The 17035-nt window shown below is 36.6% G+C and overlaps 2 protein-coding genes across 4 annotated transcripts; both read left to right on the top strand.

Moving 5' to 3' along the window:
• Positions 1 to 6635: 6635 nt before the first annotated feature.
• Positions 6636 to 10419, top strand: LOC126656023 (serine/arginine-rich splicing factor RSZ22-like). 3 transcript variants are annotated; one of them, XR_007633145.2, is made up of 7 exons: positions 6639 to 6780; positions 6909 to 7022; positions 7567 to 7655; positions 7950 to 8202; positions 9035 to 9160; positions 9326 to 9548; positions 9648 to 10419. XR_007633145.2 is itself a non-coding variant. In XM_050350464.2 (6 exons), exons 2-6 carry the CDS (start codon positions 6934 to 6936, stop codon positions 9330 to 9332), a joined length of 555 nt encoding a protein of 184 aa, XP_050206421.1. In that variant the 5' UTR covers positions 6636 to 6780; positions 6909 to 6933; the 3' UTR covers positions 9333 to 9650. The 3 variants fall into 3 exon arrangements, 2 of the variants coding, with proteins under 2 accessions (XP_050206421.1, XP_050206419.1); XM_050350464.2 differs by having other exon boundaries at positions 6636 to 6780; positions 9044 to 9160; positions 9326 to 9650; XM_050350462.2 differs by having other exon boundaries at positions 9326 to 9650.
• Positions 10420 to 16291: 5872 nt separating this feature from the next.
• On the top strand, positions 16292 to 16954 carry LOC126657194 (protein FAR1-RELATED SEQUENCE 6-like). The gene has a single exon (XM_050351849.1). The coding sequence runs from the start codon at positions 16292 to 16294 to the stop codon at positions 16952 to 16954; it is 663 nt and encodes a 220-aa protein (XP_050207806.1).
• Positions 16955 to 17035: the final 81 nt, after the last annotated feature.

A 17035-nucleotide genomic window follows, 5' to 3' on the forward strand; every position in this document is an offset into this window, starting at 1 on the left:
TCTGAAAGAGTAAACCTGAAAGACAAACAACCAATGGACCCAAAAAGCACTCCGGAGATAATCAACGTGACGGAAGACGGGCTTCTCAACTCCGGGGAAAAAAGCAACACCGGAGGGCTCTCTTTCTCAACACCCCAGTACCAAACTAATCCAATAAGAGGAAGCATCCCAATTGCTTTCAACCTAAGCACTGAAGAACAAGCACCAAATGCAGCGGCACAAGATCCACACAGCGAAATGCTGAAAAGATACTAGAATCTGTACAGGCAAATCTTGACAGATTAGCTAATGAGGCCAAAAGAACAAACGACAGGCACGAAGAAACTATGAAAATGCTAAGGGAAAACTTCAGCCCTACAGCTCCCAGAAGAAGAGAAAGAACAGAAAATGCAAACCCAGGCCGACGAGAGACAAGGGCAGAAAACAACAAAAGCAAGGAACCTCGGACCAGAGGAAACGAAGAAAGGAACGAAGCAAGAAACCAGCGAGAAAATAAAACCAGCGACGAGGAAAGTCCTGACAGAGAAAAATCTAACGAGGAATCACCGGAGGCACCCAGAAATGAGCACAACCAGGAGGACGCCCGAAGCGGTCTGAATACGAAAAGAGACGAACGAAGGGAGAAGGAAAAAGAAGACGCCCCACCAAGGAGTAAGCGACAAGAAAGAGATGCAGGGAAAGAACAAAATAAGAAAAAACACCAAGAAGGAGAGGGCGAATCGTCAGAGACACCCCAAAAAAGCAAAGCCACATATGTGGTGGAAGAAGATTTAGAAGAGAAGATCGCCAAAGCGCTCAAAAAACTAGAATCTGAAGAATTGGACATAGAGGACCTCAGGTTGAAAGGATCACCCCTCTCGCCCGAGATCATGGAGGAAACCATCCCGCACAGCATGAAGCTGCCGACCTTGCCAATTTTCAATGGGGAAGGAGACCCCCGAGACCATACCTCTAGGTTCACAGCGACCATGGGGCTACTCAGTGTATCAGACGCCATCCTCTGCAGGGTTTTCCCTACCACACTCACGGGCACAGCCCAGAGATGGTATAACAAATTAAAACCAGGCTCGATCAAAAGCTTCGCTTTGCTTTCAACAGAATTCCTCAACAGATATCTCACAAACATCCCAGCTAAAACCACTACCAGTATCCTAAGAGCCTGTATCCAAGAAGAAGGAGAAACCCTGCGAAGCTACATCGAACGATTCAACAAGCAAGCTATGAAGATAGACAACCTGAACGTCGACATGGCGACAGAAGCATTGCGAGACGGGACGCGATTCGGAAAGCTGGTGGACAAGCTGCTAGTCAATAAACCCACAACTTTCTCGAACTTAATGGGCATAGCTCAGAAATACTTCGAGTTAGACGAAGGGCGAAGGGCGATTCGCGGAAAGGAAGCAAAAGGAAAAGAATCAAAAGAGAGATCCAGAGAAAAAACCAAGTCCAAACCTGATGACAGGAGAGGAAGACCCGAAGAGAGCAGACGATTCGCCCCCCAGACAAGATATGAATCGAGATACGATCCCAGAGATGATGAGAATAACTTCACTCCATTAAACACCAGCCGAACTAATGTCCTCATGTGGATCAAAGAAAACATCAAAAACGTGGTATGGCCACCAAAAATGAAAGCAGAAGCAAGAGACACCAGAAAGTACTGCAAATTTCACGACGATTACGGACACGAAACGGATAGCTGCAGAGACTTAAAGATCGAGATCGAAAGAATGATCGACACAGGCGAGCTGAGGAAATTTGTGGCCCGAAAAGAGAAGAGCAATGACAAGGGAGAAAAAAGAAACAGAGAAGACAAGCCGAAAGAAAAGGAAGACGAGCGCCCATCCAAAATTCTGGGAACCATACACATGATTAATGGTGGAGGGCATAGTAGCTCCACGATCAGGAGGAAGCAGAGGAAGGAAGTAATGAACATACGAGAAACTCACATGCCGCCAGTGATCTTCGATGTAGAAGACTATGAACACGTCAAAGCACCTCACAACGATGCTTTGATAGTGACTACTATCATTGAAAATTGGAACATGGAGCGGATCCTTATCGACGAAGGAAGTGCAGTAAACCTCATGACAAACGCAGCATACAAAATGTTGGGAGGAACAGCGTCAAGGCTACGCCGAGTCCCAATTCCGCTATCAGGACTCGGTGGACCCTCCATCACCCCGCTGGGAGCAGTCACCTTGGAAGTAATAATCGGCCCAGAAAGAGGAATGAACAAGAAAATCATGTCACTATTTAACATAGTGGACATGGAATTGACATATAATGCCATCCTAGGAAGACCTTTCCTCCATGACTCGGCAGCGGTAACCAGCATCAGAGCACTGGCAATGAAGGTACCGACTGAAAAGGGAGTAGTGACGCTGAGAGGAGACCAAGGAATAGCCAAGAAGTGCTATGATGAGTCAGTGGTGGATCTCCAAGAAAACAAGACCGAAAAGAAGGAAGAATAGGAATGAAAAACGACCCATCATCGGTAACGACTCTCCGTCTTACCAGATGGCGTCAAATCTATCTTTAATGCTTTGTATGCCATCTTTTTATCAATAAAAATTCAATTTCGCTACCATCTGATTAGCCAGACGAACCAATAATGAAATAAAAATCAAGAACAGCCACGAATGATTAAATCAAAGACGAAAGAAGAAAAAATAAATTAAAGATCAAAGCAAAATCGCCGAACCAGGCAAATCGCCACGAAAGGCTAAGAGCCAAGAAAATGAGTTTAAATTAACTCAAAGCAAAATAGCCGAACCAGGCAAATCGCCACGAAAGGCTAAAAATGAGTTTAGATTAACTCAGAAAAGGCAAATCGCCAAAAAAGAGTTTAGATTAACTCGAAACAAAAACAAAAATAAAAAGAGTTTAGATTAACTCTACAAAAAGCAACGCCAAGAACAGGGTTTAGAATAACCCTCGAGGCAAGACAAATACATGAAAATAAGGCAAAAGCACATTTCGAAGAAACACGAAGAAAATATATTCATAAATTGCGAATTACAAAAAGCAAAATTAGTACATCAGCAAATACAATCAAAAGAAAACTACTAGACGCGGTCTTTAGAAATCTTGACGAGGAGATCACGGGCGATGGCCTGGGGATCCAACCCGTTAACCCCAGAAAGATCAATATTGGGATTCTGCTCCAGAAGCTTCTTCCCAATCGCAAGGCGATACTCGCTTATCAGAGCAGAGTAAAAAGCCTTCGTATCTAGCAGACGGATGTGAAGACCTTCAACCTCCGATCTAAGACTATCCCTCTCCCCACCAACAAGGGAATTGATCCGAATGAGCTCCTCAATCTCTTGAGTCAAGTCATCGGTCTTTTTCTCAATCACTTTCACTTGGCGATCATTAATCGCATCCTGCGCCTTGAGCTGCGCCAGAAGGGAATCATGCTCTTCCAAAGAGGCCTTCAATTTCGCCCTTTCAGACTCAGAAGTCGCCAAAAGAGCAGACAGACGCTCGACCTCCTCCTCGGCACACTGTCGGCGGTCGTTCAATACCAGAACAGATTGAAGAGCCTACACACACCAGAAATAAACAAATAAGAAAACAACTGAATACAAAAAACATATTATACTCAAGAAAGAAAGCACTTACAGAGAAACCATGAAAACAAGCCAGATCGGAAAGCTCCTGACCCGACCTACCACAGAACCACGTGACATCATCAGGAATCGCCAAAGTCCGGATATATTCCGCTAGCACTCTCGGATTCAGCAAACTGGCAGGATCCTGACCTTCGACCCATTGAACCAAGTCTGGAGCAGAAGAAGAGCTTCCAGGAAAACTCTCCCTCGTTGGAGAATCATCGCCAACTCGACGTCTTTTTCTAGACGGAGAATCCGGGTCTCGACCTAGAGAAACCTCTCCCGAATCAGCAACAACAGGCCCCTCTGAGGCCACACCCCCAACTCCCCCCGAAACGATAGATGATGCTAGAGGGGGAAGTAGTGACGGAATCGCCTCGTCACCGACTGGAACAGCCGAGTCATCACCATCATCATCATTTATAACAATAACCTCAGGCAACGCTACCTCGGCAGGAGCTAGGGGGATATCAACAGGAGCTCCATCCACGACAATGTCGCCAGGAATAACGTTGGCGATAGGAACGTCAGGACCACCCATCGGAACGTCCAAATCTACTTGAAATCCGGAAAGGAAATCGTCAGAAGAAGAAGACATCCTACAAAAGAAACATTAAAAAGAACTTAAGCAAATTAATATACCTTGAACAAAAGAGTAGCAAAGATCCGCCAAGCCTCGAGGAGGATCCTCCAAAGGAAACCATCGACTCCGAAGATGACTATTAACCAAGACATCTAAAATGGGACGCGACACAATACTACAGGAAGATATGTCAAAAGCAAGTTTTGACTCGGATAAACTTAAAGGAGAAGAACAGCTCCGAACTGGATGAGAAGAAAAACCATCCGAAAAATGAAGAAAAGCAAATTTATGATAGACAATAAAGAAACGCCTTCGCCAGCGACTGGTTAGGCAAGGAAGATAAATACGAGATCGCCCTTCTCTACCAAGGGCGAAAACGAAGCAGCCATCACACTTCCTAAAGTCTACAAAATGATATAACACTTTGAGAGAAGGGGCACAACCCCGGAGCCTACATGCCTCCGAAAAGGCGAGCACTACTCTAATCGTACCAGGGTAAAGTTGCCCTAGAGCAACCTTTAAATCCCTACACACTTCTACTAAAAATAGATCCAAAGGAAACCTAAGACCAGCAGCAAATTGCTCTTCAAAAAGAACCGCCCTACAAGAAGATCCGGGAGAATCAGACGCAGCCATATCGGCACCGGGTAATATTACCCTATAATCGAAAGGAAAACTATACTTAAAATAGATATCTAAGACTTCATCCCTACGAAGCTTCGATCGGGTAAAAGCCATAGCAGCGCAAGCATCTTCCACTCGACTAAGAGGCATCCTAGAACAGGAAATCACAAACATAAACACAAAATAAGGATCAAACAAAAAATATATAGAAGAACACGTTGAAGAACACATCAAAGAACAACAAGTACAGAAGAAATTTCCAGAATATAAAGCATGGAGAATATACAAAGAAGAAAGCCATATTAACATCCAAACGACGAAAGAAAACATACCTGAAAAATCTGGAGAAAACAAGTCACGAAGAATCAAATAATCAAACGAAGAACGAAAAGGAAATAGCTACAAGAAATGAGAGTAAATTCGAAAAGCAAAGTAAGAGGGAAAAGAAGAAATGCGAAGAGATTAAATACAAAACGCTTTTGAATCATTAACCGTTTAATCATTAAATGCCGACACGTGGCAACACAGAATCTTACTAAAGAAGAAACGTCACCCACAAACATATGAAACGACTCGCCCGGAATACAAAACGACTCGCCCTTATAAGAGAACTCAGCTCCAAAAGAGCCAAAATCCACTAAGGCATAAATGCCAAACTACTTCAGCTCACTTGCGGGGGGGCTAATGATGGATACCGAATCCTACTGTAAGTATAATGGAGCCGAGTTGCAGGAGATCCACTCTCGGGCGACACCGGACTCCCCCTGAAGACCGAAAGATCTGAAGGAGATACCGAATCTCTAAGATTCGATAACACACTAATAAAGACCGAATCCCACATGATCCGCCAAGAGCGCGTCAGGTCCGGGATTCGGGTAAACGACTAAGTATGGAAATATTGTCCTATTAGGACACAAACACTACATATGGAAGGATAAGCTCTACTTTAGGAAGATAAGACTATTTAGGAAGACGTTCCTAAATAGGACTCTTATCAGATTAAGGTAGATCTCGACAAATCAGGAGAATCCCTACGATACGGCCAAATCCCTACAAAGTAGGATTCACTTGCCTAATACAACTCTACTAGGTATATTCGACTACTATAAAAGGAGCACGAGGTATGCCTAGAATCACAATTACATTCATATACTCAAAACGCTGCTCAAAGCTCTAGACTGACTTTAGCATCGGAGAGTTAATCGGACAACCACCGTCCGGTTAGCTTCTACCCTGTTTTGCAGGTTCACTCACCGGTTCAGAAGGCAGACTCCATCATTTCTCTTTAAATTTAATTTTTATTAATTAAATAATGTTTAACACATTTAAAAATATTATTTTTAAATAATCAGTTTTCATCTTATATAGGATATTTAAAAAAAAAAATTATGTCTAACATATAAAATAATTTATAATTTATTTTTTTATGTAATTTTAAGTCTACATAATTTTTATTTTTTGTAATTTTAATTTTATCTACCTTTATTTTTATATACCGAACCGATCAAATATTCATCCCTAGTAGCTGATTTAATATTTTAGCCGTTGTGATATTTTTTTAGCCATTAACTTTTTCTTGTTTTTTCCCATTCATTAAATGCGGTAAACTCTTTCTCAAAAATAAAATAAAAATGCGGTAAACTCAAATGACGCGTCGTTCATGACATTGTTGCCAGTTTCTATGAGCCAATTGCATACATTGGAATCAAATGACTTGAAGGGGCTGAGGCCCAATTCTTCTACTTTTTGTGGGCTACAGATAAGGATGGGCTAATTCGAGAAAAAGCCCGAACTAAACCGAACAGAGTCTAATTATATGCTGGAATTGACAAATTACGCATCACAAAATCTCCGGCTTATTTTTAGGGTTTAAGACTTCCCTTCCCTGCAATTGATTCGTTGCAGACCCAAATTGATACTTTTCGAGTTTCATTTCATACGTAGAAATCTTCTCGAAAGGTACTTTATGTTAATTTCCTATGTGGGTTTTGTGTATTTGTAAAAAATTTAGGGTAAAAGGAATATAATTTGAAGAAATTAAGTAAGGTTCTCAATTCAATTTTTGTGTTTTCACGTTTATGTGACAGGTTGGTACTTGTTCGGATTGCGATAATGGCTCGGGTTTATGTGGGAAATTTGGATCCCAGAGTCTCTGAGAGGGAACTTGAAGACGAGTTCAGAATGTTTGGTGTTCTTCGCAGGTAAAACTTCGGTCCCGGCTTATTTTTTTGGTTCAAATTTGATGCTTTTTGTTGTTTTTGTTGTCGTCTTTGATTATTGATTGCGTGTTGATTGAGTCAGAAGACATCGTTAAGACAGCTGAGTAAAATTCTGTTGGTATTAGATGTTTTTACCCATTATGTTGTACCATTTTAATATTATTGCTGCTTGGTTATAGCCATTTCCAGATGTGTTTTGGGTCACCAAATGTGGACATTGAAAAACTTTAATTTTCCCTGTTTGACACTTTGAAGTTGTGTTATGAGGCATAGAACTCTAGGATACTAAGAATTCAACTGGTAGAAGTTCTTTCATTGCTTAGGGGCATTATGTTTTTGGTGGATGCTGCATAGCTTCACTTGGTCATAGTCAGTGTTGGATTTCTATTTAATTTTCCATTATGCAAACTGCCTTGATACCAAAGCAACATAATGCGGAAAGCAACTGTGAATAATACGTTCTATAGCTAAAGCCTGTTTTAATGTCTAATTGGGATTTATTTTAAATTTGAATTCAATTATGCAGTGTGTGGGTTGCACGAAGGCCACCAGGATATGCATTTGTTGAGTTTGACGATCGTAGGGATGCTATGGATGCAATTCGTGCATTGGATGGTCAGTATATAAGATTATGCTGCACTTTGCATGTGTGTTGACCATTAAGTGGCTTCACTAAGTTTTCTTTTTGACAGTGTTTTTAAAATATCATCAGTTGCTCATTATTGTTGTTTATGTTTCTTCTTGTCTCTTTGGTACATATATTTTTGTTATTCTATATGCTAGAAATAAAAATTCTTTAGCTTTTTTTCCCATGAAACATGGTTGGCTAGCCATTTATCAGATGATAGTAAAACTTAGATGATGTATGATTTTTGCATCCTTCTGCTAAGAAGCTGGTCTGTTTTACAGGAAAGAGTGGGTGGCGCGTGGAGCTCTCCCATAATTCCAAGGGTGGCGGTGGTGGAGGAGGTCGTGGCGGAGGCGGAGGTGGAGGCCGAGGTGGACGTGGTGGTGAGGACTTGAAATGCTATGAATGTGGTGAACCTGGTCATTTTGCTAGAGAGTGTCGTGGGCGCGGGGGGTCTCGAAGTTTGGGAAGTGGACGTCGCCGAAGCCCTAGCCCCCGGCGTCGCAGGAGTCCAAGTTATGGGCATGGGCGCAGGTGTGTCAAATGCATCTACATTTCTTTTTTGTTTTTTAAGTCCCAAGTCTCTGTCCTGCACAATACAAACTGCATGTGCCATAGCAGTTTTAAACTTTTTTCTTTCTCTGTTATTGTTACTTGTTTTTCACTTCACAATGCATTTGGAGTCCAAGTATGGATATGAACACTGGTGCGACTTTTGTGTTCTTCACTTCAAACTTGTCTTTATTCATTCATCCCCTTCTCTTTTTAGGGAGCAAAGCTGCATATTTAGAATCATTTTGTCATTCTTGTATCTCTTGCTGCATTTGTTTTTGAGAAGTTAAAAAATTATGCTGAAATCTTAATTTGTGGGTTCCTATTCAGCTTGATCATAGCTTAGATTAGTGTTGCATAGAAGTACATGAATAGGAAAGAAATTCTCGTGATTGAATTATTAGGTGGGTAAATGACTGAAAGTACTGCAATGCAAAGACGTGTGTACTTGAAAGCGCGGAGTATTATATTATTCTGGTATTTGCTTAGTATATGATTATTAGATGAAATCATTTTGACAACTTTGAGAATAAATATATAAAATATCCCTTGGTGAAGCATTTACAACTTGTTTAAAACCATGTGGTCCATGTTATGCTTTGTTATTACTTATTCATCTTTGTAGCTCTTAGAGAATCAGATTTTCTTGTTTCCTATTGGGAGCATCATGACTTGTCATTTCACAATTTCTTTGTATCTTCATACCTTTTTTAAGCTTTCATATTTCTGTTAAGTTGATTGTGTTGGAAAAGATACTTGCTTGTCACAAGATTACTTGTATACATATTCTGCAAATAAATTTTATCTTTTGTAGGAGTTATAGTCCTCGTGGTAGAAGATCTCCAAAACGCCGCAGTCCGTCTCCTCCTCGTCGTGGTCATAGCTATAGCAGATCCCCTCCCCATCGTCATGCTCGCCGCGAATCGCCTTTTGCAAATGGGTAAGTTGTGGTTTTATAATATTGCAACAAAGTCGCAATGCTATATGTTGTCCTGCTAGCCATTTAGTGCTGTTGAGTCAGTGGTGTCTGAACTAATACTTCTACTAATCAGAAACTATGGTTGAGTATGGTATTTTTTTGCTCATTGATTATTTTGTTATGCAGAGATTAAGGCTGGAAGCTGTACTGAAGCAAGAGCGAAATGATATCAAAGGAAGCGATGCCTGCTCAATGTAGTTCTAGTAGGACCAGTTGATATTAGTAATATTCATGTCATGACCATGAGGTTTGTTAGAAACTTGGATGCCTTCATCAATTTCAGCCACTAAAGGTGCTTGGGATGCTTTTATCTCAGCTCGCTGTCTCAGCTGCTTACTGAAACTCTGAGGTCTATCTCGTACTTTAAATTGTTGTTTCTTGACTTGTTATGTAGTAATTAGTTTGTTTGGGTATTTGTTTCTAAAAGATTTGCATGTTCTGTTTGGAGGTATGATTTTGGGCTAAAACGGCATCACTTTACTGCATGCACACGGTTTTTCTCCATCTCTGCTTCTCTGCACGTTACCTACTCTTCGCCCTGCATGTTAGCTTGAATCACATGTTGAAACTACCATATGGTCGTGTACGACAATTTTTACTGCATTCTTCTGCAACAAACTTGCCCCACTTTCGATCTTTACACTTCTGCTAGCTGCTTCAAGAAGGTGAAGCTGTTCATATTGCTATCCCCATCTCTGCACATCTGTACTTTGTTCTTCGTAGTCTTGCTTAGTGTTGCTTCTTCAAGTTATGTTGAACCTGCAAAAGCTACAAGCCTACAACCCTTTCTTCAAGCAGTGTTGCTTCGTCAAGTAGTTGCAAAGCTACAACCCATTCTTACTTCTCGACTGTGGTATTGGCCGTATTATGCCCCTTGGAAGTAGTTTCCATGTACAAGTGAATGGCTTCAAGTAAGTATTCATGGAAACTCAAATTTGTTTTCCATTCCTTGTGAGCTTTTTAGGGAAGGATATAAAGATAGTACCACATACAAAAGCTCACAATTGTTTAATTTACTATGCAGTGGTTCAACTTTAGAACTTCGGTTCAACTTTAGAACTTTTGTGCTGATTCTGCTACATCCTCAACAACTTGTCAAATATAATGCTCGAGTTGGGCTGATGGGAAGAAGCAAATTGCTTCTGCCATCACCCTTGCTCTCGAGGCACAATAAATTTTGCGCCTTCTGCTTTATAATAGGAAATCACTTGTTCATTTTATTGTTGTTTTACAAAAGTTCTATTTTTTGTGCCCCGTCACCTCCCTGACCTTAGCATGTGCGGACTCTTAGGTCTCACTTGGTTCAAAAGAGTATAATTACTTCTTGAGAAGTTGATTGCTGAGGAAGTTAGTGTGGAGGAAATCAGTATTTTCGGTGCTTGGTTAAGAAGTTGTATTTATTTTTAATTAATTAACATTTAAAAACTATATTATCCTCAATAATTAATTTGACTAATTAAATGTATCGATATAATTGTATTTTAATTAATTTAACTGGGGAAGTAGAGTTTATCTTGATTTTGCTAGGGAAGTCATTTTTCTAGTTAAAGGGAAGTCAGTCCCTAACTTTCTGGAAAGTAGATTGATAAAAATGAAAGTAGTTCAAAAACTATTATTTTTTGAGAAGTTAATTTTTTTAGTGAACTTACTCCAACCTAGTGAGACCTTAACGGGCGATGCTATTGGCGTAGGAACAATTGAGAATGACAGAGTAAAATATTTTATCTTGATAAAATTATCCTCTTTTATTGATAAGAAAGAAATGGATACAAATTAAAAGCGGATGAAGGCGCGTGAGTATAGATAATGAATTTAGATAAATCTCTTCTGGTTGAAACAACGTATAAAAATGAGATTGACAGATTTTATTAAAATAAAAAATATTGATATTTCCTATCAATTGTTATTCTTTCTAACAATAGCATCGCCCATTCTTAATTTAGCATCACACAATATACAGACTAGACCTACAAATGGAGGAAATATGATTATAAAGTGGCTTAATTACAAAAAAAAGTCCACCTTTTAGCTCTTTTTCAAATACATTCTGACGTTGCAATTCTGTCAGTTGCATCCTAATTCGCACTTTTGGTTTTCAATTCCACCTTCAAGTACTGAATTGATCTCTTCTCTATTTAAAAAAAGTTAAAATAAGTCATTCATTTTTAACTTTTAGTGTGGAAAAGAGTTCAAACATGTATTTTATAAGGGTTTTTATGAAGTTTTTTCGAGTGAAAAAGAGTCCAATTTATTTTTGAGAGTGGAATTGCAACCCAAAGGTACGAATTAGGGTGCAGTTGATAAAATTACAAGTGGCTTTGAAAAAATGGATAAACTTTGATAAAAATATCAATATGCAAAAACTGACAATATGGTTATTGTCGGTTTGTTCATGTTCATCATTTTGTATCTCCATTTTAATAAAAATAGAAGCATCAAAGAGAAAATCTTTTGGTGATTGATTTAAAAGAAAATTGCAGTATAATGACAAAAAATTATTCACAGAATTTGATTTTGAATATTTTAACTCAAACAATTAGCTCCAAATATATTTAGATTTCGATAGCAACTTTCATTAGAAGGGAATACCCTCATTAAAATAAGTGAAAAGTTCTACAAAGCAATTCTGTTATTCCCCTCATCACATAAAGTACCTTTCAAACTAGGGGTGAGTACGGTTCGGAAAAATCCAGGGATTAACAAATCTCCAGAACCAAACCAAAAGTCGGGTATCACAAAAATTGGATCTCCAGATCCGTACCAGTAATCGGTTCGGTTCGGTTCGGAGATTTTAATTTTCGGTATGGGGATTTGGTTCTAATGGTTTGGTACGGTTCGATACGGATATCACTAGAACCACAGATATTGTTTTATTTAAAATATGATCTCTACTATATTATAATATATTATTTTGACTTTAAAATTAATTAGCTACTCATTTTTTTTTATATTTTCAATTATTACAAATAAATAATCATCAATAAAATAAAAGGGCACAACATGTATATTATCGTTCGATTTAATATTAATTTTTTGATTATTTGATAAGGGTATTTTTATCTGTTCTCAGGTCAAAAATTATATCATTTTTGTTGAAATTATGTAATTTGGTCAATAATAGAAAATAATGAATATGTAAATTGTTCATATCAATTTTTTAAATTTTTTTTAATAATTATTAAATATTTGACAAATTTATATGATTTTATAAACAATTTTAATGTTTAGTAATTCAGAGTTAATATGAATACAATAATCAAATTAATAGTAGAATAATATATATATATATATATATATATAATATTTCGGTTTTTCGGGTATAAGTTCGGTACTTCGGTTCGGTACAGTTCGGTTCGGTTATCGGTACAGTTAGTTATTAAAAGATCCAGAACCGTACCATTAAAATTTTCGGTACGGTTCGGAGAAAGTCAATGGTCAATGGATATTTTTCGATTCTGGATATTTTTGGTCCAGTTTTCGGTTCGATTTTGAAGATATCTAGGATCCGTGCACACTCCTATTTCAAACTTAGTGCAGAGAATAATACAATGGGTTTACCGTTTATTGGAAAATTAGAATATAAAGCAATTTTTTTTTTCATAATGAATTTCATATCCAAATCAAAATCATTTACCCATATCCAATTTATATAACTCCACTGAAATTTGATGATGAATTCATACAATAGTTTCATGTTTCATCATGGTAAATTAACAATTACACAAATATGCAAAAATGACGATAATTAAACTTTAATTAAAAAAAGGCCTAATTACTTAAAAACACCCCACGTTGAACTTGTTTTTCGTTTATACCCCGACGTAGAAAAATTTTCAACTGTACCCTATTTTGGGGTTTTCGTTTTCACCTCTACCCCAACTAAGGGTACAATTGGCGATTTAAATAATTTAAGGATAAAAACATTAATAACAACTAAATAGAAGGATTTTACCATACTTTTTCTTATTTCGACAAATACAAACAAGTCTTTCAACTTTAAAAAAGTTTAAATAAATCCTCATAAGTAATTGTTTTTTAAATATTAATTAAAAATTAAATTATTAAAAAAAATTCAATCTACCATCATACTTCTCCAATTTAAAAGTCCGTCGCTAAATTCAAATCAAAAAATTAATTTTTTTTTGATTTTTGGGCTCTTCCGGTTGAGTTTGCTGGAGCGGCCGCTGTCCCCCTTCCGAAAAAGGAGTAGTAGCTCCTCCTTCCATGAAGGAGGAACAGTGTTCCTCCTTCCATGGAGGAACACGTTGTTAACAACGAGCTGTTCCTCCAAAATGGAGGAACAGATAGTTGTTCCTCCATGAAGGAGGAACACGTTGTTCTTCCTTCCATAGAAGCAGGACGGCGGCGGTTTGGTCAGAATTTTTTAATTTTTATATAAACAATTATTGTTAGTTTATTTTTTTTAAAGAGGTGGTGTTTTTGTAAAATTAAGGCTTAAGGTCTGAAAAACTACCGACCTTTCAAACAAATTTCAATAGCACTCTCACCTTGTAATTTTTTCAATAGCACGCTGTTTTGTATTTTTGGCTTTCAATAGCACTCTAAATTAAAAAAAAATAGATAATTTGATTATTATAAAGATGAATTTTTTAAAAAAAAACTAAATTTAAAGGAGAAATCATACTTTTTTCTACTTGGCACTTTTAAACAAGTCCTTTAACTTAATTTTTTTTTCAAATAAGTCCTCGATAAATGAGTATAAGTTGATGATTTATGGTAATATTGAAAGTCAAAAATACAAAATAGGGTAAAATTGATTATTTTACAAGGTCGGGGTGCTATTGAAAGCCAAAAATACGAAATAGGGTGCTATTGAAGAAATTGCAAGGTGAGGGTGCAATTGAAAAAAATTTGAAAGGTCGGTAGTTTTTCAGACCTTAAGCCTAAAATTAATAACATTTAAGTCTAATTAGAATATAGGTTAAAAATGAAGGACTATTTTAACTTTTTTTTAAATGAAAAAACAATTTAGTGCTAGAGGGTAGAGGTGAAAACGAAAACCCCGAAATAGGGTACAATTGAAAATTTTACTACGTGGGTTATAAACAAAAAAAAAGTTCAACGTAGGGTATTTTTAAATAATTAGGCCTAAAAAATAGTGAATTTTTAAAAAAGAACCTGGAATAGATGTATTGTTGTTGTCATTATCACAGAGGCATCATTCAGTTTAAAAAGGTGTTTTTGTACTATAAATAACATTTATTTAGAATATAAATTTAAAATTAAGAAGTATTTTAATTTTTTTTTTTTCAAATAAAAAGATACCAGTTTAACTCTTTAAGGTAGAGATAAAATATACAACCCTAAAATATGATATAATTGAACTTTTTCATAAATTGTGGTATAAATAAAAAAAAGATTTTTAAATAATAAAAAAATCCATTTATAAATGGGTTTTTTTACAAAAACTCTCTAAAAAAATTGACATTCTATTGTTTATACCTCAGTATTTCTGTTTGAGCAAAAATCACTCAAAAAACTAAAAAACCTTCTACAAATCATCATACCCCAAAATATACTTGAAATAAGAAAGGAAAGGACAATTATAACCTCCAAACACAACAAAAACGTGTGGAACAAAAAAGAAAGAATATCTTTCCAAACAAACAACAATATCATTCTTCATCTTCAAGCTCCATAAAAAACGCCATTAATGATGAATTTATAAAGAAGAATGTGCTTCCTCTTCAAACCATAAGCAACTGATCTGACATTATCTACGATACTGAAAGCTTTAAAATCAAGTTCATATCAGGTCAGTCATTAGCTGTGATTAAGAAAATTTTAATTTACATGAACTGATAACATCTCTATGATGAAATTCATGTTATGAAATCGTTACTTTAATCACTAAACAAGTAAATTATATGTATTATAACACATTGAATAGTTAGATAGTATAAATTGCGATGACTTAAACAGAATCGATTTCTATAAATTTTATATAATTTTTCAAACAACTTTTGATCGATTACAGGTTTTACAAATTTTATTTTTTATTCTCAAGCTTAAATAGGTTTACATAGATACAAATACAAGTTTCATTAATTTCAGATCTTACAGTTTAAGAGCTATTTTACAAAAAGTTAAATTTGATTTGAACTTCAACAAATTTTAAATGATAAAATGCTTTTAATAAAGTTACGTTGAATAAATATGAACTTCAATGATTCCATATTCTACAAAACAGATCATACATATATTGAATATTGAAACTCTCAAAAGGCATTAGTATACACTATTATAACTGTTTTTACTAATTATTTTATATTTCTATCTTTGATAAATACAGACATGGATAATATTTTGATATTTGTTCACTACAAGAGAGAATGGAATCAAAACATGGAGTATGTTGATTTTGAAGCGATGGGAATTTTGGTCCGACAAGGTTGTGATTATAAGAGTTTAATGGAAATATTGTCACAGCAACTCAATATCAACCATATGTCAACCTGCCTGGAGATCAAATATCAAATGAAAGACAATTACCCACCAATGAGAATAACAGACAATGAAAATCTTTCATTCTACTTGGAATTGAAAAAGAAGGCACCAGATTGTATGATGTACCCGTTGCGCATTTCATTCAAGTCATCCGAAAAAGAAATGGCATTCTTTGAGTCAACTTTCAATATATCAAATGCGGACATACAATCAGGACAACAATCTGCAAATGCATCAAAATCGACATATGAAGTTGAGTCAACAAGTGAAAAACAGAGAGAAACTATATCGGATGTGATAAATTATGCTAAATTTTTGACCGACAAGTTCAAAAATGATGAAGATGAAGCGAAAAGCAACTTTATAGATGAAAGTGTGATAACAGACCCTAAACATGGAGAAAACAAAGAAGGACAATATTACAAAAACAAAGACGTTTTGAAACCAGTTTTGAGCTTTTATGCAATCAACAACCACTTCCAGTTCAAGGTACGGAGACCGTGTGATAGACAATATTTCTTGAGCTGTTTTGATTCAAATTGCTCATGGAAACTTAATGCTTCGAAAAAAGAAAAAACATAAATTTTTATCATTCGAAAACTCAATATCAACCACAATTTCTCAATGTATATGAGAACAAGTGATCAGAGGCAGGCGACATCAAATGTGATTGGAGAATTCATTAAATCAAAGTACATAAACCTCAAAACTGTGTACAAGCCGGCTGATATTTTGAGGGACATGAAAGATGATTATGGAATAAAAATGAACTGCTCCAAAACCAACAGATCGAAAGCCATGGCTCAAGAAATGGTGAGAGAAAAACCAAATGAGTCTTTTTCATTACTACCGAGCTACTTGTACATGCTAATGGTTACAAATCCAGGTTTTTTTGTTAAATTGGAAGTAAATGATGATGACAGTTTCCTTTATGTTTTTATGGCGTTGAATGCATCTATAAAAGGATGGGAGTTTTGCATTCCAATATTTGTTGTTGATAGTACTTTCCTTACTTCAGCCAATGGTGGTACGCTTTTAACAGCGTGTGCACAAGATGAAAATGGTAAGATCTTTCCTCTAGCTTTTTGCATAGTTGATTCTGAAAACGATGCATCATGGGAATGGTTTATGATAAGGATTAGAGATGTGTTTCAAATGCAAAGAGACATGTGTATAGTCTCTGATCGACATGAAAGCATCAAGAACACATCCACTGCTGTGTTTCCAGAAGCTACTCATGCTTTGTGCACAATCCATTTGTACAACAATATAAAAAAAACTTCATGAAGTCAACAAAAGAGCTAAGCGAAGCATTTTATGGCGCCGCAAAAGCTTACACGATTGAGGCATTTGACTACTACATGAAGG

Source organism: Mercurialis annua, linkage group LG7 (genome assembly GCF_937616625.2).
Source record: "Mercurialis annua linkage group LG7, ddMerAnnu1.2, whole genome shotgun sequence".
Taxonomy (NCBI): domain Eukaryota; kingdom Viridiplantae; phylum Streptophyta; class Magnoliopsida; order Malpighiales; family Euphorbiaceae; genus Mercurialis; species Mercurialis annua.